Here is a 24,919-nt window from a genome sequence, read left to right as displayed (position 1 = left end):
GTGTGGGTCATGCCAGCACTGAGACTTCGTGGTCTTTGGGCTTCTGTAATTTTGGTCCTGGGTCGTCGCTCTAGAGTGATCTGACTCCCCAGAACAGTGGGGCAAGTTCCCATCACGCCAGCCAGGACAGGAGTGATAAGGTTTGCAAGGATCAGGAGACCTACCTGCCCCTCACTTGTTGGGCGACCCTGAGCAAGTCCCCAGCCTTGGGCACATGAATGCCCAGGTGAGAGAGACCATCTCAGGAAATGGGCAGTGCCGGAACCTTGAAAAGACACATGGTGGCCCTTAGTCTTCTTTAGAGGGATAACTGTCCCATTGCCCCTCCCTTCTGTCTTGCCCCCAAACCAAACTGGTCCCATGTTCCGGACAGCCTGTGTCAGGTGGCCAGCTGTGTCTGGACAGATAAGAGGGACGAGAGGCACCTTCCCTTTCTCAATCGGAGCGGCTCGAAGCCAGCCCTTCCCCAGCATACGGGGGGATCTCGCCAGGGCGCGCACGCTGGCTCGTCTCTCCTCCCTCCTGCCACGTGCCAAAGTGGCTGCGAGCCGGGAGCGGGGAGCGCCAGCTGCGTGGGGCGTCGAACGCTGTCATTACCGCCGTAAAAGAGAAGCAGAGAGGGGCCGTTCCAGGGAGCGTTTTGCTTAGAGGGAAAAAAGGCAAGTTGACTCTCTACCCTAGTTAGCAGCAGGCAGGCAAACCACACACCCAGCGGTGGGAAACTTCTTCTTCTTCCGGAATGATCCCCTGCCCCGCCATTCCTTCCTCCCCCCTCTAGCCCACCCTCCACCCCCACCCCTGCCCAGGAGCGTTTTGTGGCACAACTGGGAGGTCAGAGCTGCCTCACGGTCCCCAAACATTTTGGTTTTTCAGAAATCTAAGTTGGATTTCCAAAGTCACCGCGTCATGCCCGTAAAAACAAGTGAAGCATAAGGCACGTGGGTACAGGGAGGTCGCAGAGGGTTTGTCTGAGGATACTCGGCACCCGGACCACTTTTTTTTTTTTAAAGTCAGGCCGTACGTGGGCGAAAAGCCTGTGTGAGAAGCCCTGCTGACCCATTTCAGATTGGTGTTTCCAGATCCACTCCCGTCCAAATTAGAGCTCGGGCCAAAACATGGGGGCACTGGTCCAGGGACCATGGGGACACTGGTCTAGGGACCAGCGGGAGGTTTGCGTGTCCTCTCCTTTTATTTGGAGAGATCAGTAGCAAGGAGAGCACCCTGGGAACCATGTCTGGGGTGAAACTCTCTGCAGCCCCAGCCAAGGCTGCTCAGAGTGGGAAGTACAAGTGTTAGGACACCATCGTCAAGAATTTGAGTGTTTGTTCCTGTAGTCTTGGGTTCAGTTCGTAACAGTCCCACTCAAAAGCTGTGTGACCTTGGCCAAGTTACATGACCTCTCTGAGCCCCTGTTCGTTAATCTAGAAGATGGAGATGAGAATTGCCTTTACCTCACAGGGGTGTTAAGACTCCAAGAAAGGACTGAACTTGACATTGATCAGTACCACATACACAATAGCACTGAACCTAAGAAGCCGTCAGCTTTATGGGTTTTTTTCTTTTCTTTTCTTTCCAACTTGTGTTTTCCAGTCGTCTCCAACATGCTTGTCAAATCAAATGTCTCTTCCACAGAGGTGATCCTGTAGAAGCACTGCACTTTCCTGTTTAACCCCAGAAACAGAAATGACCTAAGGAGGCTCCCTATAAGACAGATCTTCTCTCTTTCTCTTTCCCCCCTAACCAAAGTCAGCCTCGAGGGTATAAAGCCCCCGGAAGTGCTCCAAAATAGCTGCCTTGATGGGAAGTTGCAGAGGGGATCCAAGCAACAAGTAGGGACTTGGGGTCAGTTACCCTTCATAGCCCTTTCTTTCGACCCTGTCGTTCTTCTCATTTCTAAGTCCCTTCTAAGAAAATCTCTCCCACCACCCTTCTATTGGGGCATCTTGCCTGGTTCAAAGTGTCTCGAGATGCTTTGTAGTTGGTGAAGCCTCATCATGTCCCTTGCATTGCGGGTGAGGGGCCAGCTGGTCCTTCCAGGCTTTACCCACAGGACTGATGTGGCCTCGGGACGTGCCAGCATCCCCCCCACCCCCAGTACTTGAGAAGATGTCCTGGGTATCAGGCTTCAGCTTCCTCCCTCCGCTGCTCTCAGCATAAAGCCTCTGACTGTTGTCTTCTGGAACTGACAGCACCAGACTGTCTCAGAGCGAGTCAGGTCCTTTGATTACAATGACAGTTGAGAAGAGAAGGAGGTTGGCTTTCTCCTTGCCAACGGAGCTGAAGGAGAGACAGAGAGAAGGGATTCTGCCAGAGTCTTCATAGCTATAATAAAGGAAAGAAAATTAAGGGACGTGTACAAGCCGGGTGTCAAGACGATGCCATCTATCCAGACATTTCAGGCCCTGAAGCTTTGATGAATCAGACAGTGAAACTGAATTTTCTTTAACGGTGATGTTTGCAAAAGAGGGCGCCTGTCCATCAGGCTGTGAGCGGCACTAGATTTTCTTTGTCTGCGTTGCTTAATTTTTTCTCTAGGTCCCTCGGGCTGTACCCCACACTGGCTGGTGCTGCTGGTTAGGTCCCCCCTCCCGGCAGCCCCAGACCTGCTGAATCACAGTCTCTGACAAGTGGGGCTCAGACATGGGTTTGTTTTTTTTTTTTTTTTTAAAGCTCCCCTGGCGATTCTGATAGTCGCGAGGGCTGACGTGTCTCTTTCTCAGGGTAGGAAGCTTCTGAAACCCTTGTGTGGAAGTAGGGATGGGTCGCTGTACAGACACAACGGGGGGTACTTCAGAGAGGGGAGGGGTCCTAAAATTATTAAAAGTCAGAGCATTTTAAAAATGGTTGGCCTCACAACCAGTCAGCTTTATTATACTGCTGAATCTAAAAAGTTCTTTTCCAAGATGAATTTCAAAGCCTACACCTGTGTTAACACTTAATCTTCCTGAACGGATGGGGTTCCAATTTTAGTATATGTGCTGCCGAAGCGAGCACTGAACGGATGGGGTTAATGGTACAAACCAAGATGGTGCTGAGGAGACTCAAATGAACGGCCACCCCTCCTTATAATGAAGCAGGAAATCGAAAATGTAAATGTTCTCCCCTGAACACTGCTCAGGCAGGCAGAGGAGATCTTCATGGGATTTGCCTCACGACCATACTTACATGGCAGTGTTGATAAGATAAAGCTTTCTGGAAGCCTCGTTAATCACAGTAATTTGAATGTGGCCTAATTTGCTGCCCCCGCTGTCAGCGAGACCTCGTTGGGGCTTCTGTAGTCAGTGTCACACCCAGAAATGAGAGTTCTTGGCTCACAGCTCTATACATCTGGTGAGAATGGCCTCCTCTGAAACAGTTCCCGATTTCATCATCTCGTTGGAGGTATTATTAAGACAGGGAGAGCGGTGGGGCAAGGGAAGAAGGTGGAAGAGGGGAGAACAGCCCTAAGGCTTCCTTGGTCATTGGGAACTACAGGCCAAGTGGTGGAGGGAGTAAGAACCCTGCCCCCAGCTTGTCAGTTCAGATGGAAATCGCCATAGAAGAGATGAAAGGCGATAGGAATTGTGGGTTTTTGGGTTTTGTTTTTTGAGCCAGAAATGTAGCTGGAAACAATGGTACAAAATTGATAACTCATTACTCTTTAGCATGCCTTGGCCTGTGGCCTCCTAAAAACAGGGCCCCACCCTGCCCGGAGAGACGAACGTGTCCATTTAGAGTACAGAAATCCATCCACCCCTAATTTGGGAACTGCAAGACTTCAGTCTAAAACGAGACGCTCCTCTCCAGAAATGGGGCGCCCTCTGCGCTGCTGTCCCAACCACGACACCGCCCAGGGCTTGCTTCCTGCTCATTCCCACACTCCTGTTGAGCCCCGGGGTGACATGCTGATGACTTTTGGCCAAATCAGTAACCATCTTCCTTATCTTCCCCTGCAGGTCTTACTCGATCTTAAACACAGCATCTTCTAACGCGCTCTCATTCGGGGACAGTGTGTTGGAGAGGCGACAGTATGAGGATCAGGGCCTGGGGGAGACGGCGCCCCTGACCATCATTTGCCAGCCCACGCAGGTAACGCGGACCCGTGGGGTCATGGCCTCAGCTCTACTCGGGATTCACTGGGCACTTATGTGCTATGTGGGAAGGCTTGCCCTCCAGGCCCGAAACGGTCCCCGATCTCTCGGGGAGAAAGGGCACAAAACTATAAAAGATACACAGAGATGTAAAGCTAGGAGGAGTCACGAGGGGGGAACGGACAGCGCCTACCGCACCTGGGTCTCGTCTCGTCGAATAGGCGGATCTGCAAACAGGACACATTATCTATAAAGTCATAAGAGTTCTCTATCTATTTCAGAAGCCACTGTGACATTAAAGAAAATAAGGCTCTTAGCCCAGCGCCTGGCACATGGTGCAGGCTCACGTATGTCTGAGTGCTCAGTATACGCCGGGAACATTGCAGAATGGAGGAGTAGGGGGTGGGGATCGTTCTGAACAATAGAGACAAAAGCAAGTTGGGGGGCAAGAGACTAGATCACATTGGCTGGAGCCCAGGCTTGAATTAGGGACGAGTAGGAGAAGAAATGGGAAAGATCATGGCACGAACCCGTATACTAACCCTGGCAGGGCAGCTACCTGGCAGCAAATACAAAAAGTGTTGGCCGCATCAGGGAAGCTGGGAATAGCCAGCTATCACCAAGAAGGAACACAGAAGCGTCTACAAGGATCCACCCAGCAGTTACAGAACCTGAAGTCATTTGGACATGCCTTGGACTAGACTTGCCTATTTCATCACTCAGAGGGAGCCAGTGTCCTCCCTGAATGGTTTCTGGGAGCACCAGCACACATATAGTCAGACAACAGAGCCAAAAGTGGGATCAGAAGGGGCCAAGCTGGGGGAGACCATCCACCCCTATGGTCTCACCACCCTGTGTTAGAGGTGAGGCAGACACTTTTGTGATAAAAGTCCTTGCCCCCTGAAGTTGTTGATCAGGTATCCCTTTGGGGGCGGACTGGATGTCTAGCTTGACCTACTGGCTAGCTCTCCCTTGGAGCTGTAGAACAAATGGTCTTTGTCCTCATGCCCCCATGTGCAGACAGGCCAACATAAATTCCAGGTAGTTCTGAGATGTGTCCAAGTCCTGCACTGGCAGAACTTGTTCTAGAACTTGGCTCTGCTCCTCTGGCAGCTGGCTCTAGCACATGTTCACTTTCTTATATGCTTTCCCCACTAATAGCCTTTCTCTCTCTCTCTCTCTCTACAGCCTCTGAGGGTTAATAGCCAGCCTGGCCCTCAGAAGAGATGCCTCTTTGTGTGTCGGCACGGTGAGAGGATGGATGTTGTGTTTGGGAAGTACTGGCTCTCCCAGTGCTTTGATGCCAAAGGTGAGTGGGTAGTTGACCTGCTTGGCTTTGGCATACCTATCCTGGCCTCTAGGGGGCAGAGTGAAGCCGCATTTGTCTAGATGGAGTCCTTTAGGGTTGTTCCACGAGCTAGAGGAAATGCCTATAATCTGTTACAGGGTACATTCTTCTCCCGGTCTTGAGTGTTAGTGAAGAGGTAGGTGTTCTCGTCCCCATTCCGTAAACTGGGACACCAGGGACCAAAGACGGCAAATGTCTTCCCATGGTCATTTGGCAGAGGCAGAAACAAATGTCCCGATTCTGTGGCCAGAAATTCCCTCCATTAAGTCACCCTGGTTCATTTTGGTTCCCTTTCCATGTGAGTGGTGCATCTAAGATCGAGTGGCTGGCATATCCCAGAACCCTCCTGCTTTAAAGCGAGTGGCTCTTCTTTCACTTAAAAACTCCCTCTCGTCACATCATCAACAAGTGCAGGTATAGATGCCAAGACTCTACCAGAGGAAATGTCCACTTCGGTGTTTTCTAGAAAGTTCACTTCTGTTTCTTTGGCCCAAAAGGAATGGAAATGGGGGGCTCTGAGGTTCAGCAACAGAAGTCCCAAGGAAAACAAAGTCATCCTTTCTCTGCCTTTTTTTTTTTTTTTTTTTTTTTTGTCCAGGCCGCTACATACGCACCAACCTGAACATGCCTCATAGCTTACCTCAGCGGAGTGGTGGTTTCCGGGATTACGAGAAAGATGCCCCGATCACCGTGTTTGGATGTATGCAAGCAAGACTGGTGGGTAAGTGTCCTGGACTGATTACACAGTCTTTCCTGGCTACTTCTTCCAAAGACTGGTTCCAGTGGGCATGCCAGGACACTCTGTATAGCTTTCTATAACTTTCCTGCCAGCAGTTTATTTCCCCAGTTCAAAAGGGATTTATTACGTAACCATGAAGTTCAGAACACTGTGCTAGGCACTGCGCTGGTTTACCCAAGTGAATGAGGTGTGATCCCTTGAGGGCCGTACGACCCAGGGATGGGGCAAGGTCAGCTTCTAGAGCAGGGGTTCAGAGGAGAGAAGCCTGCAGGGGCTGGGTATAGAGAGGCCAACAGGACCCTTTGAAGAGGGTCAGTTCTTTGCAGATCTGTTCCATACCTGCCCGGCAGAGACAGCAGCCTTGTCCCGTTCAGTCATGTCACGCAGTCACTGACCACTTATTTGGTGCAGGGTCCTGTGCTAGGTGTTGGGGATCCAAGTGAGAGCCCCCACCCTCGGGGGAACAGACTTGTCAGTGGATAAATATCATACAGGCCGAGTATACTCAGAAATCGAACCGGGCACAGAGTATTAGGAGACCATTAAAAAACGCACAGAAGAGTGGAGAAGTCACCTGGGCAGAGAAGGACCAGGAGCGTAGGAGAGAACAACATAAAGTCACAGACATGTGGGGCACCTGGGTGGCTCAGTGGGTTAAGCCTCTACATTTTGGCTCAGGTCATGATCTCAGGGTCCTGGGATCGAGCCCCGCATCAGGCTCTCCACTCAGCAGGGAGCCTTCCTCCCACCTCTGCTTGTGTCTCTGTCTACTTGTGATCTCTCCGTCAAATAAGTAAAATCTTAAAAAAAAAAAAAAGAAGGGGGCACCTGGGTGGCTCAGTGGGTTAAGCCTCTGCTTTCGGCTCAGGTCATGATCTCAGGGTCCTGGGATGGAGCCCTACATCGGGCTCTCTGCTTGGCAAGGAGCCTGCTTCTCCCTCTCTCTCTGCCTGCCTCTCTGCCTACTTGTGATCTCTCTCTCTCTGTCAAATAAATAAGTCATAGACATGAAAAATAGCATCGAAAGGACTTAGAAAGCAAGCTCTTTTTCTAGAACACTGCTTGTGAGCCACACGCGGTAAGGCTGGTGAGCTGGATAAAGACAAGTTCACAGACGACCGTGTCCGTCCATAGTAAGGTGTTTAGACTTTATCCAGTAGAGAAAAGAAGGGTGTTGCATGAGGAAAGTGTTCAAGTACCAGGGACAGGGATTTACCTCTGTTATCTAAGAATACAACAGGCGGAGACCTTGTTTAGCGCAGGATAAAAGTCAAAAGATCTAACTGTCACAGTACAGACCAGCTCGTTCGTATCACAAGGGTGAAATCAGAGCATTCTCGTGTTTCTGCATCTCTCCTAGATGGATATTTTCCTGCTTGTTAGCACCAGAGAGAAGGGAAGAAAAAGACAAGGTGGGGAGGGGAGGGGGGTCTTGGAAACCAAGCTAACGATGCCAACTGTGTGTGAGCCCCCACCGAAAAGGGGGTTTGCAGGGTCTGCCTGCCGCCTGCTCCCACGCGGAGCTCCAACGGAGGCTGCCTAAACCCAGCAAACCGGTGGTTCTTTGTGTTCCGTTGCAGGGGAAGCCTTACTGGAGAGCAACACCATCATCGACCACGTCTACTGCTCCCCATCCCTGCGCTGCGTGCAGACTGCATACAACATCTTGAAAGGTCAGACGTCATAAAGGTCCACGAATCCATCCTCCTGCCTCCAGATAGCCCTACACCTAGACTATCCTAGACTTGCGGGACATTAGCCAAAGGGAATCTTCAAATGTGAAATTTATAGCCGTGATTCTTTTGGAAGCTATAGTTCCATAGCATCGAAAGGACTTAGAAAGCAAGCTCTAAGCAAGCTCTATCTTTGCAAACATCCCCAAATCATACTCTGGTGGCATTAAATGAGATGAAAGGAGGTATACAGATCATTTTTTGCTTGAAAATGTAAAGCCCTCTTGGATGAATGGTAGGCTTGTGAAATATCGTTGTCTAGCAATAATTTGGAGCCTACAGTGTGTGATTTTTTTTTTTTTTAACAGTGAAACCGTGAAATCATTTCCTCCCACTCTGCTCTGTTTGCTTCTTGTTTATAATAGCAACGGTGCTCCTGAGTATCTACAAATCTTAATCATCCCTGTTTCTGTAGTTAATTGGATGGCTTTAAAAGCACCATTGCTATAAAGATACTCAACTTTCACCTTAAAATCTGGGGAAGCTTGAGTTGCATGGATCTCCGCTCTCATTTCACTGGAAGGAAAACCAGTAGTAACAGAATGGAACTATTCGCTTATACCAAACAAACGAATGAGCCAGAATTAGCCAAGCCAGAGAAGAATGGACACTTCTTTGAGACTTCCATTCCTTAAGTAACCAGAATGCATTTATATATTAAAATACTTTGGGTACCTGGGTGGCTCAGTCAGTTAAGCATCTGCCTTCAGCTCAGATTGTGATCTCGGTCCTGGGATCAAGTCCCACATCAGGCTCCCTGCTCGGTGGGAACCTGGTTTTCCCTTTCCCACTGCCCCTGCTTGTGTTCCCTCTCTCATGCTCTGTCAAATAAATAATAATATCTTTTAAAATAAATAATAAAATAAAATACTTTATATATTAAAACACGGCTAAAAGCATTATACAAAAAGTTCAACAGGGACAAGTCCTACGCTGAGGGTAATTCCCCTTTGAGAAAATGCAGGACTTGTGCACCGGCACTTGGAAATACTCAAAATTGGATTTCCTGGTTGAGAAAGTGAATAGTTTCCATGATATTCAAAGACAGTTTCAGCTGTTGTAGGGCAGAGGATGCTAAGAGAATTTCTGAAGTTTCTCAGTAAGGCCGTCTTGGGACTTCCCTTAGCAAATGCCAGTCTAGTCGTCACAGAAGTGAATACATGACACAGGTAATGACTTGTGTTCCTTAAGTCAGAGACCCCCTAAAGCCAGCATCCATCCTGTCACTGGGGCCAGAGGATGAAGCTCGTCTGTTTGTCACACGTGGAAATGAGCAACCCTTGACCAAAGCCCTGTGCTGCCACCTTCCATGCAGCCCCCAACAGAAAAGAGACTGACCAGAATTTATACAACAGTTTGGCCTGTTCCTTTACCTTCATTTCCTTTCACATCTAAGGTTTACAACAAGAAAACCACCTGAAGATCCGTGTAGAGCCTGGCTTATTTGAGTGGACGAAATGGGTTCCTGGGAACACCTTACCTGCGTGGATACCTCCGTCAGAGCTAGCGGCCGCCAACCTGAGCGTGGATACAACCTACAGGTAACCCTCTGGGCTGCTGCCTCCCAGAGTCAGTGTGGTAGTACTTTTCTACACCAGGTCAGGCCGACACAGGAGACAGAGGACCAGGCAGGGCCCATAGGCGGTTGTCCATAGTGGTGGGAGTCAAGTGATCATTTCAAAGACCACAACCGAGAAAGCCAGCATTCCCTCATACTTCACACACTGGGCTTTCCTGACTTTGTTTTGTCTCTTTCCGTGAAGGATAAAACCATTTTGCATTCCAGGGTTGTCCACCAGCGAAGCCTGATGCAGGTCCAGAAGCTTGCTGGGGTGGGGGTGGGGCGTTGAGGGAAAGGACACGGTCTTGCCTTGGACTTCCCTTTTCCATTTTTTTCCAGAGCATTCTTAATTCTCTCGATCTTCATTTATTATTGCTGTCACCCCAAAACACAGGCAAGTCACTTGTCCTCTCTTACAGATGAAAGTCATTCTATTTAGTGAGCACACAGAACAGTGCCGGCAACAACAACTAACCTGTATTGATCCTTTCCTGCGTGTCGAGCACCGTGTAATCTAATTGCTTTACCATCTCCCCCTTCCCAGTCCTTTGCTTTTTCCGTGAGACTAGACGGTGCCGGCAGTAAAAAGGAAAAAAGCATTTGTAGACGGATTACAAATGAATAACCCTCATGTAAGCCATTAGTGTAACTGTATTATTACTGGTGAATTCTTAACTCTCAAAACTCCACTCAGGTGTTTGTAAAATGTCCCTGAGAAGGGATATTCATGCCCATTATAGAGGAGAATTAAGTTCCTATTTCTTAAGGCAGAATTTGAAGCAAGTGACCAAACAGCAATTTCCTCCTTGTGATAGCCTGTGACCTTTCATTTCAAATACCTGCCCAAACCACAAATGAAGCAATGTGAGCTTCTGGCAAAGATAGGAGAAAATATCTTTTTTTCCAAATTCATTTCCCTTTTCTGTAAATAAAACTTCGGATGACCCCATAAATTAATTAGTGTGTGCTACCTGCTTAAAGGAATTAGCACTCCTCAAAAATAAGATTGAACCAATCAATCAGATCCCCTACTAGTAATTCACTTTTGAACAACGCAGGGGGTGAGGGATGTTGACCCCCCACACGGTCACATTCACATACAATTTTAGATTTCCCAAAAGCTCAACAACTAATAGCCTACTGTTGACCAGAATTCTTACCAATAACATAGGCAATGGACACGTATGTTGTACGTTTATGTAGTCTACACCGTATTCTTACAATAAAGTAAGCTAGACAAAAGAAAATAATAAAATAAATTTATAGTACTGAACTGTACTTATCAAAAAAAAAATCCACATATAAATGGACCCACACAGTTCAAACCCATGTTGCTCAAAGCTCAATCACACTTCACATTTTGCCCTATCTCCCCTATGGCAACAGTTTTTCCATCCTTTGGGGGAAATGGCAATCAATTATTGTCCCCATGCCAACAGCCCTCATCCCTCTGGGCTGGAAAGAGGGTGAGTTTTTGTCAACATTGATGAAATGACGTTCTTGATTCACTCCCCCTCTCCCAGCCAACCTGGGCCATAGTTTACCCCCTTAACTGCATCCTGCACATCTTCCCAAGCTCATTTACAAAGTTCCCCAGAATCATCCTGTCTGAGCCTTTCCACGCACATGCAGACACACGCAGCAACAGTAGTACCAGCAGAAGAAGGAACACCAGGAACTTGGGGGCCGGGACCTGGTCCTAATTCCAGACTTTTCTTTTGTTCTACAGAAAATCGAAATTCAGTTCAACCACGTTGTATACCAGGGGGAGAAAAGGATTAAGCCTCTAATACTATAAATTAATTGTGAAAGTCAACATCAACAATAAAGCATGTGAGAGGCACATGCCCTGGAGTTAAAGCCCCTGTGCACTTATGCCAAGTGTGCCAACCTTTTGAAGCAAGTAGTGATGCCCAAATGATTGAGGAAATGTGGTGGGCAGAGGGGCAAGGACTGATAGGGTATTATACATCAAGCAAGCCCCAGCTGGAGAGTCCTCTCATCTTGGAACGAGGAGGAGGAGGGGTAGAAGTAGGTTAAGGAAAATCTAGCCCGGTGACTAATACCCAGGTGTCACCCACAGGCCCCAAGACCAAGCCTGGGGGCGGGGTGTCGAAAGCAGTCCCAGTCTCAGGGAGCTGGGCCAGAAGGATCAAGACAAAATATATATATTTTTTATATATATTTTATATATATTTATATGTGGTGTATACACACACACACACACACCAGTTGGATTGGGCTTCAGAACTGGGCTCTAATTAGAGGTGCTAGGGGAATGGGGCATGAGTCTGGAGTGTTAGAGGGGCAGTGAATCATACCTTAGTGTGGGGCTCAAGGCAGAAGCCCACAGTATAGCCTAGGTCAAAGCAAGGTTGGGAGTAGAGCTTGTACCAGGATGAATCCTATTCCAGGGCTGCTACCTGAGCACCCAGGTCTAGCTGGTGGTTGGAAGCCTACCTGACTCTGAGCTCTAGAATTGCCATGCCTGCTGCAGACAGTGGTGAGGAAGCTTGGACTCTGGCCTCCCCCCATCAGAACTAGTTCAACCACGGAAGCCTTTTGTAGATTCCACTTCAAGGCAAGAACTGCCAAAGGCAAGAGCTGACCTAGAGAAACCGGACCCCAGCATCTACCTGTTCTTCCCTTCTGCAAATCTCAGACATGACCATGGTTTCACCAAGGAGATGACTCCCTGCACCATACAAAGTGGCCTTTTGTCACTGTGCTGGGCTCCCGGGAGACCAGGTGATGGAAGTGGTAATGGAACTAGACAGGAGGTGGAGACGGAAAAAAGGGTTTGCTCCAGAACAATGAGCTCCGTCCCTAAAAGTGGTGATTCATGTCTCCTTCTGTCCCCCGGGGTGTTGTGAGACTCAGAAGGTTGTCTCCTAGGAGAAGTATGCTTGCTGAGGGAATGTGATTTCAAGGAGTGTGGGTTTCCTTCAGATGGATGGGAATGGCACTGAGAATGCCATTCTTCCTCTCTGGACAGTAAACCCAAGTGCACGGAAGGGCTGCCTTGGGGGTGGCACACTGTCGAAACCATCCAGAATGCCTCTGGGTTTACAGGTAGTGATCTCAGACCAGACTCAAATCCAGGCCGGAGAGTTGCTAATGGTTTAAGTAAAGGCAAGTCCTCTCTAGCCTTTCTGAGCCTTAGTTTTGTCAACCACAAACAGGATTTTGCAAAAGGGTTGCTAGGAGAGCTATATTCACAGCATGCAAGTCGGTCACTTTGCACAGAGCCTGACACATGGGAACCACTCAATAAATCTTTGTGGTAGTGGTAGCAGCAGTAACATGTTCTGATTAAGATGCCATGTGACTTCCCTTTGAGGACTCACAACCACCTCCATCCACCATCCAAACACTAACAATGAAAGATGAGACAGAAAATATGATATAGCTGTACTCAAAGACAAAATACACATCTTAGAGACCAGCAACTCAAAGTAGTACAGAGAGACCGGAGCAGACAGCAGTGGCTGAGACTGAAAACATGCAGTGTCACCAAGATGGGAGAGCCCTGCATTGGTCATCCTCTTACATGCCTTTGTACAGTGTTCATAGTTACCATTTGCACGAATAGCCTGCACACCTCAGCCACACACTGAGAACTCCCCAAGCGTAGAAGCTGGGTTCCCTTCATCTTTGTGTTCCCTGAGCTTTTCCTATTTCCAGGTGTATGGTCTATGTTCAAAATAAGAAAAAGGAAAGACTGATGATTTCATAAGTTCACAAATCCAATGGGCCGAATATCTGCATTTAAAATCTATCCTTATAACTCCCCAAACTCATTTTGTAAGACCAGCATTACCCTGACACCAAAGCCAGATAAGTATTCTATAGGAAAGAGATAAGGACTCTGTAAGAAAAGAGAACCGTAGACCAATATTCCTAATAAATAAAGATGCAAAAATTCTCAACAAAATATTAGTGAACCAAACTCAACAGCACATTAAAGGAATCATACACTGTGATCAAATGGGGTTTATCCCTTGGATGCCAGGATGGTTCAACATACAAAAATCAATATATGACATATTGCATTTATAGAATGAAAGTTAAAAATCATACGCTCAACTCCCTCCTTCAACTCATGAAGAAAAATCATTTGAGAGAATACCCACCCTTTAATAATAAAAATTCTCAACAAATTGGGCATAGAAAAAATATACCAAAACATAATAAAGGCCATATATGACAAGCCCACAGCTAACATCAAACTCATGGTGAAAGATTGAAAGCTTTTCCTCTAAGATAGGAACAAGGCCCATTCACAAAGTATTGAAAGCAGTCAGGCAAGAAAAAGCAATAGAAGGCATACAGATTGGAAAGAAAGAAGTAAAAATGTCTTTGTAGAGCATATGATTCTATATATGGAAAATCCTAAAGGCTCCACTGTAAGGCTATGAGAATTAATCAATAAACTCAGTAAAGTGCCAGGATACAAAAATCAACATACAGAAATAATTTGTCTTTCTATGTAATAACAACACATCTGAAGGAGAAATAAAACAATCCCATTCACAATAGCATCGAAAACAAAACAAAACAAAACAAAATACTTAGGAATAAAATCAAGGAAAGAGGTGAAGGATCTGTATACTGAAATATACCAGACCACTGAAACAAACTGAAGACACAAACAAATGGAAAGATATCCTATGTTCATGGATCAGAAGAATAGTATTAGAATGTCCATACTACCCAAAGCCATCTCTAGATTAAAGGCAATCCCTATCAAAATCTATGTATGATGTTTTCCACAGAAATAGAAAAGACCATCCTAAATTTGTATGGTACTACAAAAGATCCTAAATAGCCAAAGTAAACCCAACAAAAAACAACAAAGCTGGAAGCATCACACTTCCTGATTTCAAACTATACTAATCTGTACTATACTATTCAAAATAGTATGGTACTGGCATAGAAACAGACACAGACCAATGGAGCAGAATTGACAGCCTAGAAGTAAATCCTCAAATACATGTTCAGCTAACATTTGAGAAGGGAGCTGAGAATACTCACTGAGGTACCATAGTTTTTTCAATAAATGGTATTAGGAAAAATGGATAATACCATGTAGATATACCAATGACAAAATTAACTCAAGATGAATTAAAGACTTATACATAAGAACTGAAACCATATAAAGTGAAACTCCATCAAACTAAAAAGTTCTTGCAAAGCAAAAGAAACAATCCAAAAAATGAAAAACAACCTACAAAAGAGGACAGCATATTATAAATCATATATCTGATAAGGAGTTAGTATCTAAAACATATGAAGAACTCCTACAACTTGAGAGTTAAAAAAATTTTTTTAATTTAAAAATGGGCAGAGGGGGGCGCCTTGGTGGCTCTGTGAGTTAAGCCTCTTCCTTTGGCTCAGGTCATGATCTCAGGGTCCTGGGATGGAGCCCTAATAGGGCTTTCTGCTCAGCGGGGAGCCTGCTTCCCCCTCTCTCTCTGCCTGCCTCTCTACCTACTTGTGATCTCTGTCAAATTTTTAAAAAATCTTTAAAAACAAAACAAAACAAAGGCAGGAGAATTCAACAGATATTTTTCCAAAGATGACATACAAATGGCTAACAAGTTCAGGAAAAGATGTCAGCATCACTAGTCATCAGGGAAATGCAATTTAAACCCACAATTGAGAAGTGACTTGGGGGAAATCAGAGGGGAGGGATGAACCATGATAGACTGTGAACTCTGAGAAACAAACTGAGGGTTTTGGAGGGGCGGGGGATGGGGTGTTGGGTGAGCCTGCACTGGAGCACTGGATGTGGTGTATAAACAATCCTGGAACACTGAAAAAATAAAGTTTAAAAAAATAAACTATTTTGAACTAAAAAATAAAATTCCACATATGATTCGGGGGGGGGGGGATATCCACAATTGAGATACCACCTTACGTCTGTTAGAATGGCTGTCCTCAAAAAGACAAGAGCTGTGTTGGTGAGAATGTAAACTGGTGCAGCCACTAGGGAAAACAATATGGAGATTCCTTTAAAAATTAAAAATAGAACTACCATATGATCCAGCAATCCCCCTTCTGGGTATGTATTCAAAGGAAATGAATACAGGAGCTCGAAGAGATACCCACACATGGTATCACTCGTATGTGGAATCTAAAAAGCCAAACTCAGAGAAACAGACAGCAGAAGGGGGATTTCCAGTGACTGGGGGCTGGGGAAATGGGGAGACGTTGGTCAAAGGATACAAACTTCTAGTTAGAAGTTCTGGAGCTCTACTGTACCGTATGGTAATTAGTCGATAATACGGTATTGTATACTTGAAAGTTGCCGAGAGGAGGGTCGATCTTCAATGTTCTCACCACAAAAAAGGAAATGGTGATTAGGTGACCTGATGGAGATGTTAGCTTAACACTGTGGTGGAAATCATTTTATAAGAATAGGTGGACCCGATCGACACTTTCATACCTTGAACTTCTACAACGTGAAGCAACAATTCTGTCCCAATAAAACTGGGAAAAAACTTCAAAAATAAACAAAACCTATTCTTACAGCTTATGGTGTTTAAGGCTAAAAAAAGAGGGGCTTGGGAAATCTCCGGTGATCTATAAAGAGATCTAACTCTGCTTTGCTTCCTGTTAGCTGCATGACCCAGCGCTGATGGTCAGAAAATTAGTCAAACTGCTCACGAGTTAACCCACAAGTGGCACCTGTACGGTTCCCCTTTTCCACCGGTCACTGAGACCCCTTGCATGCACGGCCTTGATTTCTGCACATCCTGTACATTTCGACCCCACGTCCATAGAGTGGAACTACTCTTCTCCTACCTCCCTCTTTTCTAGGAAAATGGGTAAACAGAACTATGGGAACTCTAGAAAGGTCTTGAAATAAAAGTTTAGAATCCTAGCAGTTGCTTTGCCTTGGGATCAAAATGTTTTCATCGCCTTTGTTCATTTCTTCTCTTATAGACCTCACATTCCAGTCAGCAAATTAGTGGTTTCAGAATCCTACGACACTTACATTAGTAGAAGTTTCCAAGTGACAAAAGAAATAATAAGTGAGTGTAAAAGTAAAGGTAGGTGATATCATTTTGGACTCTCTAATTAATTAAATGGTCATTCATCCCTCGCAGTCTGTAAGCTATTCAAGCTGTTGCAACTTGCTTAATAAGGAAGAAAGACTTTGCTTTCTTATACTTTCATGTTAAATTTGTAATATTCTCTCTAGTAAATGGTAGATACGCCATGGGAATATATCAGACTTAGTTGCTATATGAAATCATTTAGAATTCTGGATTATAGCGGTTTATCTTACACTCTGTGAAGGAAGTTCCCTGTTAAAATTTTCAGACATTTCTTAACCTATCACTATTGTTGCCCAGGATTTGACCCAGGAGCACAGACACCCACACCTTCACCAACACAGTCACTGCTACCACTGACCAAGAACGATGTTCTGGAAGACTCCAGTCTGTCACTATATTTGATAAACACTAAACTCAAATATTTAATGATACATAAGAGTAGTCACCATCCACATTTAGGGAAAAAAGAGATGCCGAAAGTATATGCACATTTCCACTGCTTTTTAAGTTATCTTCATAGAGCAAAAACTGGAATTACACACACCGAAATGTTACCCGTGGAGAGCCCCAGTCAGCAGTATTCTAACAATTAACAGTGATAAACCACTCATTTCATTTACTACTCCTGTGCTCCCCACTGTAAAGATACTCGCCAGCATAGTCTATCAGCCAGAAAGTATCAAGTGCTCCCAGTTCTAAGGTGGCAGCATTGAAAACTGTATTATAAGAAGTAGCAGAGAGCCCTGTAGACACAGAATCGTTTTGCATCTTGATTGCGGTGTTTACAAAGAGTTTCACACGTGATAGAGAAAGGAAACTGCATTACGCCAGCCCCCATTTCCTGATTTTGCTAGAGTACCATAGGTAGGCAAGATGTTCCCACCAGGGCAGGTCAGATGCCTGGGAGGTGCGACCTCCCAGCTGTGCCTCTAGTATATATACTATAATGCAGTATAATATAGTATAGTATATGTACTATATACTACACTGTATGCTACATACACACATAATATGCGTATCCATGTTTGTGTGTACCCATATTATGCAATGTCATAAATATAGGAGATGTAATTTTATACATTGTCTATATTTACATACTGTATATATACATAATTATAGCCTCCTATGCATCTATAATTATTTTCAGATTAAAAGGTTATTTTTTTAAAACAATATTAGGCTGCCTTAGAAATACAAAGCTTTTCAAAATATTGTTTGGCCAAATTGTCTCATTTTTTTAGGATGTCTATCCCTCCCCGGAACATTTGACCTCCCATATTTATAAAGTTTACATAGGTCTTTATAGAAATGGTCTTCCCAGGGGTGCCTGGGTGGCTCAGTCGGTTAAGCATCCCACACCGGGCTCCACGCTCCGTGGGGGTCTGCTTGAAGATTATCTCTCTCAGATAAATAAATAAATCTTTAAAAGGAAGGAGGGAAGGAAGAAAGAAATGGTCTCCCCAGTCCTTGCTTTTCTTCCCCAGGAAATAACATCCTGATTGTGGCTCACGCGTCTTCCCTGGAAGCATGTACCTGCCAGCTGCAGGGCCTGTCCCCCCAGAACTCCAAGGACTTCGTACAAATGGTCCGAAAGGTAATTCATTTTTCTATCGCGGAGGCTGTGGGGCCAGGCAGTGTTAGAACGTTCCCTGCCTGGCCGACAGCTAAGCTGTTTGCAGCTGTTGTTTCTGAGCTGGGAAGATGCGTGTATCAATTCACTCGACCGAGCTGTACCGAGTGGTGCTCTGTGTAGGGCCTCATGTAAGAGACAAGGACATGTCTGAGCGAGTTTTAGTTTCTAGGAGCGCAAATTTGGGAAGTAGCTAAGAATTCAGGGCAGGCTGTCTGGATTTCCCTGAGGAACCATGGACCAGATGAAGACGGGTGAGTGGACGCAGATAGCATCTGACAGCTCAGCTAGACGAGGGGGCCTGGGTGGTAGGCCAAAGGAAGCAGTGATTTAAAACAGTGAGGCTGCAAGGCAAACCAGGAACAAGGCCACGAGACAAAAACCCATGAGAGGGACCCACACATCTGGATTCTTCCTTCTCAAGCCTGTGGAAGAAGCTTTCCCATCAGCGGCCCTCCCACACACTTCCCTCCAGGCTTCCTGTATCTGCCCCCAGAGAACCTGATTCAAACTCGATTGCAATGCTTTTCTCATTTTTTTAAAAGTTCATTTATGCATCTGAGTCCACCACCATTACTCTGTAAGCTGCTTGAAGGCAGAGATTTTTTGTCTTGTGTATAACCGCAGCTCTGAGCCTGTGCACAGAAATACGTTTAGGGACGCCATGGCTCCTGACATTAGGAAAGGCGAGCTTCGGCTTCAACTATTACAGATACCCATGCCAAGAAGGGGGAAAAAAAAAAGAAAAGAAAAAAAGAAACTGGGTGAAAAATGTTTTAAAATAGCGTAATCTCTCCCATTGTCCAAATATAATTTCTGAAATGTCTGAGCTGCATTTTCAGCTTGATTCACAATTACGAATTAACTCTGGGCACCTCAGCGTTCTGTATGATTGTCCTCTTTCCTCCCACACTATTAAGCAGCAATCTATAAACAATTACTTAATTACACTAGGGGAGCTCACCGTTTAATGAATCTTTTCTGATGAATCCCTTTGCCGTGTAAATGCCTTTCCCTCTAATTTGTCAATTTCATCTGTTTTGTTTTCCTTTATTGATTTTTGGAAGAGAGGCCAGTCTACAAAGCCCCTGTCAATTCCTGGGACTGTTTCTTATTCCCAAGGGCCACCTGAAGATCTTTATGTGTAGGTCAAAGCAAAAGCATTAAACCTCTGTTTTCTGTTTCCCCTTCCTTGACTACTCTGACTTCAGATCCCATACTTGGGGTTTTGTTCCTGCGAAGAACTGGGAGAAACTGGGATATGGCAGCTGACAGACCCCCCTATCCTCCCTCTCACCCATGGACCAACTGGGGGCTTCAACTGGAGAGAGACCTTGCTGCAAGAATAAATCACGGCAGTGAACGAGAAGAGGAGGCTCTAGAAGGCCCTCGGGAGAAGCGTCTTTCCGTGTGTTGAGTGACAGTGGCCAAGTCCATACCACCTCCTAAGTAGACAGCTCAGCGTCTTTGAGCAGATTTCCTTTCATGCTTTAAAGCTCTGATGATGAGACTGTGGGAATGAGAAAAAGACCTGATTCAGGGATGGAATTCATTCTCTCTGGATGCTTACCTAGCTAACAAAGCTTTCGAGAACTGTCTTCATAAATCAAGGCACCTGCTACAGCAGCAGATGTGTTCTTCCTTCCTGCTGTGCGTGGCTGAGGAGCCGGAGAGCTCCTGAAGGGAGCAGTCAGCCTCCTCCAAGGAGGAATGCGAGAGGGCAGCGTGTGTCCAGAATCCAGCTGGAGAGACACCGAGCTGCCAGTTTGGGGATGAGATTCTCTCGAACTCCATGTCCAGTTAGGCAAAGCCAAGCTGAGAGATTCTTTTTAAGGTTATTAGAAAAATGGCCCTGCAGAGAGTTGTTCTTATTGCACATCAAATTCTCCCCTCCCTAGGACCCCCACACCCGTGCTGCTGGCTCAAGGCGCCTGCTGGACGACTCCGTCCACCCTGGTACCTACTCCCGCCGCGTTTTCTCTAGAACAACTGGCTACGGCGTTTTGCTATGGCCCTTCCCCCTCGCTTCTGTGAAATGGGGAGACCAAGCACTTTTGGACACTCAGGAGGAAGACAGACGTGCGATGTATTCAATTGTGGGAGCAAAGAACTTCCAAAATATAAAGCGACCTGGCATTATCCACGTCCCAGCATTTCCAAATCACCATGATCTGCTCATCTTTGCCCCTAGAGTCTAGACTGTGGTGACTGGTAAAGGATGTTGGCATTTTGAAAGCGTGTGTGTTCGGTCCGTTACTTGAGTCAGCAAGAAGCTCATTCCTGTGCAATACGGACGTCTTTACAGACCGTACCCAGGGTCAGGTCGTGTACACAGAGCACTTGTCACCAAGGGCAGCACATCCACCCATGCATCAGTGACACCAGAGACCCTCAGAGAAGTCAGGGAACTAATTTAAAGGATGACAGTCACGATTGCTGTGCGTGCTGTCATTTTCTCTTTGTTTTTCTAGAACTTAACATACCGAGGTAGGGCTACTTAAGAAAAGGTGGGCGAGCCACGTCCTGTGGCTTCTCGTCACACCTGCTTCCTGAATTCAGAGGGAATTTATCTAAAAGAAAAATAAATGACAATCAAACTAAGACATCAGTTATCGATGTGTATTTAATTGTGTGACTAGCTGACTGTGGGCCGCACACGACGGTCTGGTGCGGTGTAGTTCACTGTGTAGACAATGTGTGCAGATGAGATCTGAGACATGTAGAGAAACAGTGTAGAACAAAACAGTGTATGTTGTAGCAAATAGTACATATGAAACCCAAAAACAGATCTGTGCTCCTATTTGAAACTGGAAAGTGAGGATTCCTAAAAAAAGGAAGAAAGTGAAAGGATGCTGGCTATGTGTCTTAATCAGCAAGAGGATTACAGTTGGGGTTTTTTTTTAGGCCACTTAGACAAATATGTCATGAATTTTAGATTTTAAGAAACAAACTTGATTTTTTCTAGCATTGCACCAACACTGATCCAGCTACTGGGTATAAAAATACTCCGTGCTGATACCCTTGAGTAATAGAAAATGTTTGAACCTTAAAAATAGGGGAAATATTCCCAGTAGAGATTTCTAGGAGAAAAATCACATTACGGCTGATAGGATGTCACTGCTACTCATTCTTTCATCTGTAATGAAATGAATCTACTGTTTAATCAGATCTGTAATGTTCATTAGACTCTCCACAAATTTTCTTGGATGTGCAATGGTCCGAATAATGCTTGAGCACCTCACATCTGACTTCCTTGAAGATTGTAGCTGTGTGTTCTGGGCAGCGTCTGTACCTGGGCAGAATAGGGCTCGGGATAGGTTATCCTCTCCCCCTCTTGGCTGTCTTGGTCCTGTGATGACCTGAGATGCCAGTTCAGCTGGGTACCGGTCCATTGTCCTTAGCACAATATGGACGGAGTCTTAGGCTGTCTTCTGCATAAGCAGGAGGCAGAGATCTGAAATCATGTGGAGTAATTGAGGTGGAAACCCCTGAATTCAGGAGTTTATTCTTCTGCTTTCATTATCTGGATTGTTGATCAAAATGGTCTGAATGATCTGAATTCACATTCTATTCTCTTTTCACATATTGGTATTTTAAAAACTAAGACTCCAACGGAGATATTCTTTGAAAATCATGTTGAATCTGTGTGTAATAAAAAGAATGCAGGAGTGTATTACATGATTTCATTTTCATCCAAAAATTCTAGGTTGACATCACACCCTGAACTTCAGCTCGGTTCTTTTTGAGCCAAGGCTGATGCTGATTTAGAACTAACATTGGGGATGGGGAAGTCAGGGAAGGAAGGAAGGAAGAAGGAGGGAAGGACAGAGGGACATCAAGAGAAGAACCCAAATGTTACTTGCAGACGGGAAATTTTGGTTTTATTGTAGAAAGTTGCCTGAAATGGAGATGAAACTAACTAAAGGCTTTGTTCTGAGATTGAAACTCTGCAACAGTTTGCTGCTGGTACAAGAGAGTCCCATCAATCCGCTAATGCCCCAGTATTATTCATAGGTAGGACTTCGGTTTCGGTGATTTTAACATGCCACGGCTATTCCTTGTGGATGGGAATAATTGGCACATTTTAATGCGCAAGCTGGGGGTCTCACTTTCCCAGGCCCTCTTCTCCATCACTGCGTCGGTAGCCGGGAGCTTATTGCTTTACCCCAGTGTGGAGTTAGAATACAGTGTTTTCCATTACATTTAGATTCATAGAATCTGAATGGCTGATTAAATGGCCATCTGATGGCTGAAAGAGGGGGGTATTTTTCACCCTGTAGTGAATGGCTTGGAGGAGTTTCTACTTTTTATTTGAATTATACTTTAACCAAAGAATTATTTTAAAATAACCTTATATTTAAAAGATGATTTTACAGAAAATAAAAAATTAAAAAAAAAAAATAGTATCTCCTGGAGTGATGTCGGTTTGGTAAATCATTGTGGATAATTTTTTTGCATTTTAGGCTGATGTGGTCATTCTCCTGTCAGTGGTATTTGGATGCATCTACATTGTCCTCCAACGGCGCTTAGCATTACCATAAATGTATCTTTTCCACTCAACTAGCTGTGTTCCTATTGAAGGAAGTCTTCTATTTCAATTACCTAGTGTCACTGGGAACTAATTGAAAAGCTGCAGTAAGAGAAGTTCTGTCTCATTGTCTTTGCAGAAAAGCGTCCCTCTGTAACAAAAAGGGAGGCATTCCTCCGTAACCTAGGCACTCTGCAACTCCAGGGTTTAATTTGAAAGCGGTGATGAATTGCTCTTTTGAATCTACTCTGAGTAATGCGTGTGTTCGAATACAGATGAACCTCCCTCAATTTTCACAGGCAAAGTCACAACTGTACTGTGTCTGCGGGAACTCAGATAATGAGGCGCAAGGTTATTTGCATTTAAATTGTAGTCCTGCACACGTATGAGAACTAAGAGGCAGGAGTCTAGTCCCACTGCCTTGCCAGCAGGGATGAGACTGGCCTTGGAGGGTAGGGGAAAAGAGCATTTTTAACATCTACTTAGGTTAATACTCACTTTACAGAGGTGACAGGAGGAGATTTTGTTCAGTGACGGCAGATGCTTTTCATGTTTAAACATAGGATTCAAACTGGATTTGCTTCTCTTTAACACTTCAACATAATGAATTTTTCCTGGGAAAGTAACTAGCTATAATGAAAATTCGAGGGAAGGGGGAAAGAAAATGCCGCTAAAGACGGAGGAAATAACTTGATCTTTAAATATGTATAATATTACGTTCAGCGTATGTAAGTTTAAAATTATAGTGAGGAGTCGTCAAACTTAATAGACAATCAGCTCTTACAGATGTCTTACACAGTACCACTTAGCTGCCATTACCCACACAAAAATCAGGATTTTGCAGCTGTTGAACTATTCTTGGACTATGTGCAGGATACACATGTATCATGGGAAATGTGTGCTGGTTCTTTCTCGGATGGGAATGCCATCCCAAAGCATTTCGGTTATGCATAGACCATTCTCAACCTGCTGTTTTTAGAGCCATATTGGTTTCTTTCTCATTTATAAGGCTATTGTATATTTTTTTTATTCTTCTATGTGATTCAGGTGTATTTATTTGAAGAAAAAGGTTTGTCATTATAAGAAGGGAAACCACACAAAATTGTATCACCAAATCCCTTGTAAACTACCTGTGGCATCTACGCTTTCCCAGCTGTCTGCTCTTCCTCTGGATACAGCCCCAGCACCATTGTAACTAGATCATTCCATTCCAGGAGCATCTCGGTTTAAGTGGTTCACAGATGATTTAATAAAGAGGAACTGTGTCCTCAGTCAATCCAGAGCAATCTCATATTATATTCTGAGTGGTCTCTATTCCTATCATGTTTTCAGATGTTACTGTGGTCATTATTGTTTCATGAATGTCCATTAAGAGTGGGATTCTTCGCTCAGGGGCCCAGAGGGGGGTTTGCTGCTGATGGAAATGGAAAGGTGCTCTGGGAGCACTGTGGAGGTCTCTGATTCCCCTTTGGCGAGGCTCCCCTCTGGGTCACCCAGGCTGGAGAGGTGACACTCGCCCAGGAGTGAGAAACCATGCTCCGAAATGCTCTAATTGCGCATGCGCGAGCCCTCACCCCTCACCCCTCACCCCTTGCTTGCCTTGAGAAGGTAGGCATGCAAGGGACCATCCATAGATTAAGAATTCGGGTAAGAAAAGGGAAACCCAGCGCAAGCTAGGTTCCACACTACCAAAAGTCATAATAGGCCACCACCCTTCTTTTTTTGAGAAAGAGAGCGTGAGCAGGAGGAGGGGCACAGAGAGAATCTCAAGCAGACACTGAGTGCTGAGCGCAGAGCCCCACGAAAGGGCTCGATCTCTCCACCCTGAGTTCATGACCTGAGCTGAAATCAAGAATCAGATGCTCAACGGACTGAGCCGCCCGGACACCCCAACCCCATTTTTGAAGTAAGACTATGTGAAGCTAATAGAAGTTAGAATAAACCATGTATGCAGATTTATTCTCAGGACACGAACGCAGGTTTTCCTGGACAGAGCCAGCCACAATCTGGGCCTGGTTTACTTCCTGAGGAAAAGTAGCAGCGAATGCTCCTATCTGACAAAGGACCAAGCTATGTTTAGCCTCGTGGCTGGTTCTCGGTGGTTCTCTGCCTGACAGATCCCCAAACTCATTTTGCCCTCTTGTGATGTATGTAAAGGCTGCCTGCACATCCAGGGAAAATGAATCCATGTGCTCTGGATTTGTTTAAGCCAAAACCAGAAAAAAAAAATTTTTTTTTAAGTAAGT

At 45.3% G+C, this 24,919-nt stretch overlaps 1 protein-coding gene across 2 annotated transcripts in view; it reads left to right on the top strand.

Annotated features, from left to right (window-relative positions):
- UBASH3B (ubiquitin associated and SH3 domain containing B) overlaps window positions 1–23,964 on the top strand; it is a 138,079-nt gene extending 114,115 nt beyond the window's left edge. For both annotated transcript variants that reach the window (XM_059414994.1, XM_059415003.1), the window contains exons 7-14: window positions 3,936–4,068; window positions 5,259–5,379; window positions 6,017–6,139; window positions 7,738–7,830; window positions 9,287–9,431; window positions 16,400–16,506; window positions 18,000–18,109; window positions 19,357–23,964. In XM_059414994.1, the coding sequence (XP_059270977.1) occupies window positions 3,936–4,068; window positions 5,259–5,379; window positions 6,017–6,139; window positions 7,738–7,830; window positions 9,287–9,431; window positions 16,400–16,506; window positions 18,000–18,109; window positions 19,357–19,494 (970 nt within the window). In that variant the 3' untranslated portion in view covers window positions 19,495–23,964. The remainder of the gene's footprint in view (window positions 1–3,935; window positions 4,069–5,258; window positions 5,380–6,016; window positions 6,140–7,737; window positions 7,831–9,286; window positions 9,432–16,399; window positions 16,507–17,999; window positions 18,110–19,356) is intronic.
- The last annotated feature ends 955 nt before the right edge of the window (window positions 23,965–24,919 follow it).

This window comes from Mustela nigripes, chromosome 1 (genome assembly GCF_022355385.1).
Source record: "Mustela nigripes isolate SB6536 chromosome 1, MUSNIG.SB6536, whole genome shotgun sequence".
Taxonomy (NCBI): domain Eukaryota; kingdom Metazoa; phylum Chordata; class Mammalia; order Carnivora; family Mustelidae; genus Mustela; species Mustela nigripes.
The sequence above is the reverse complement of the archived record's forward strand: the minus strand, read 5'-3'. Positions and strand labels throughout refer to the sequence as shown.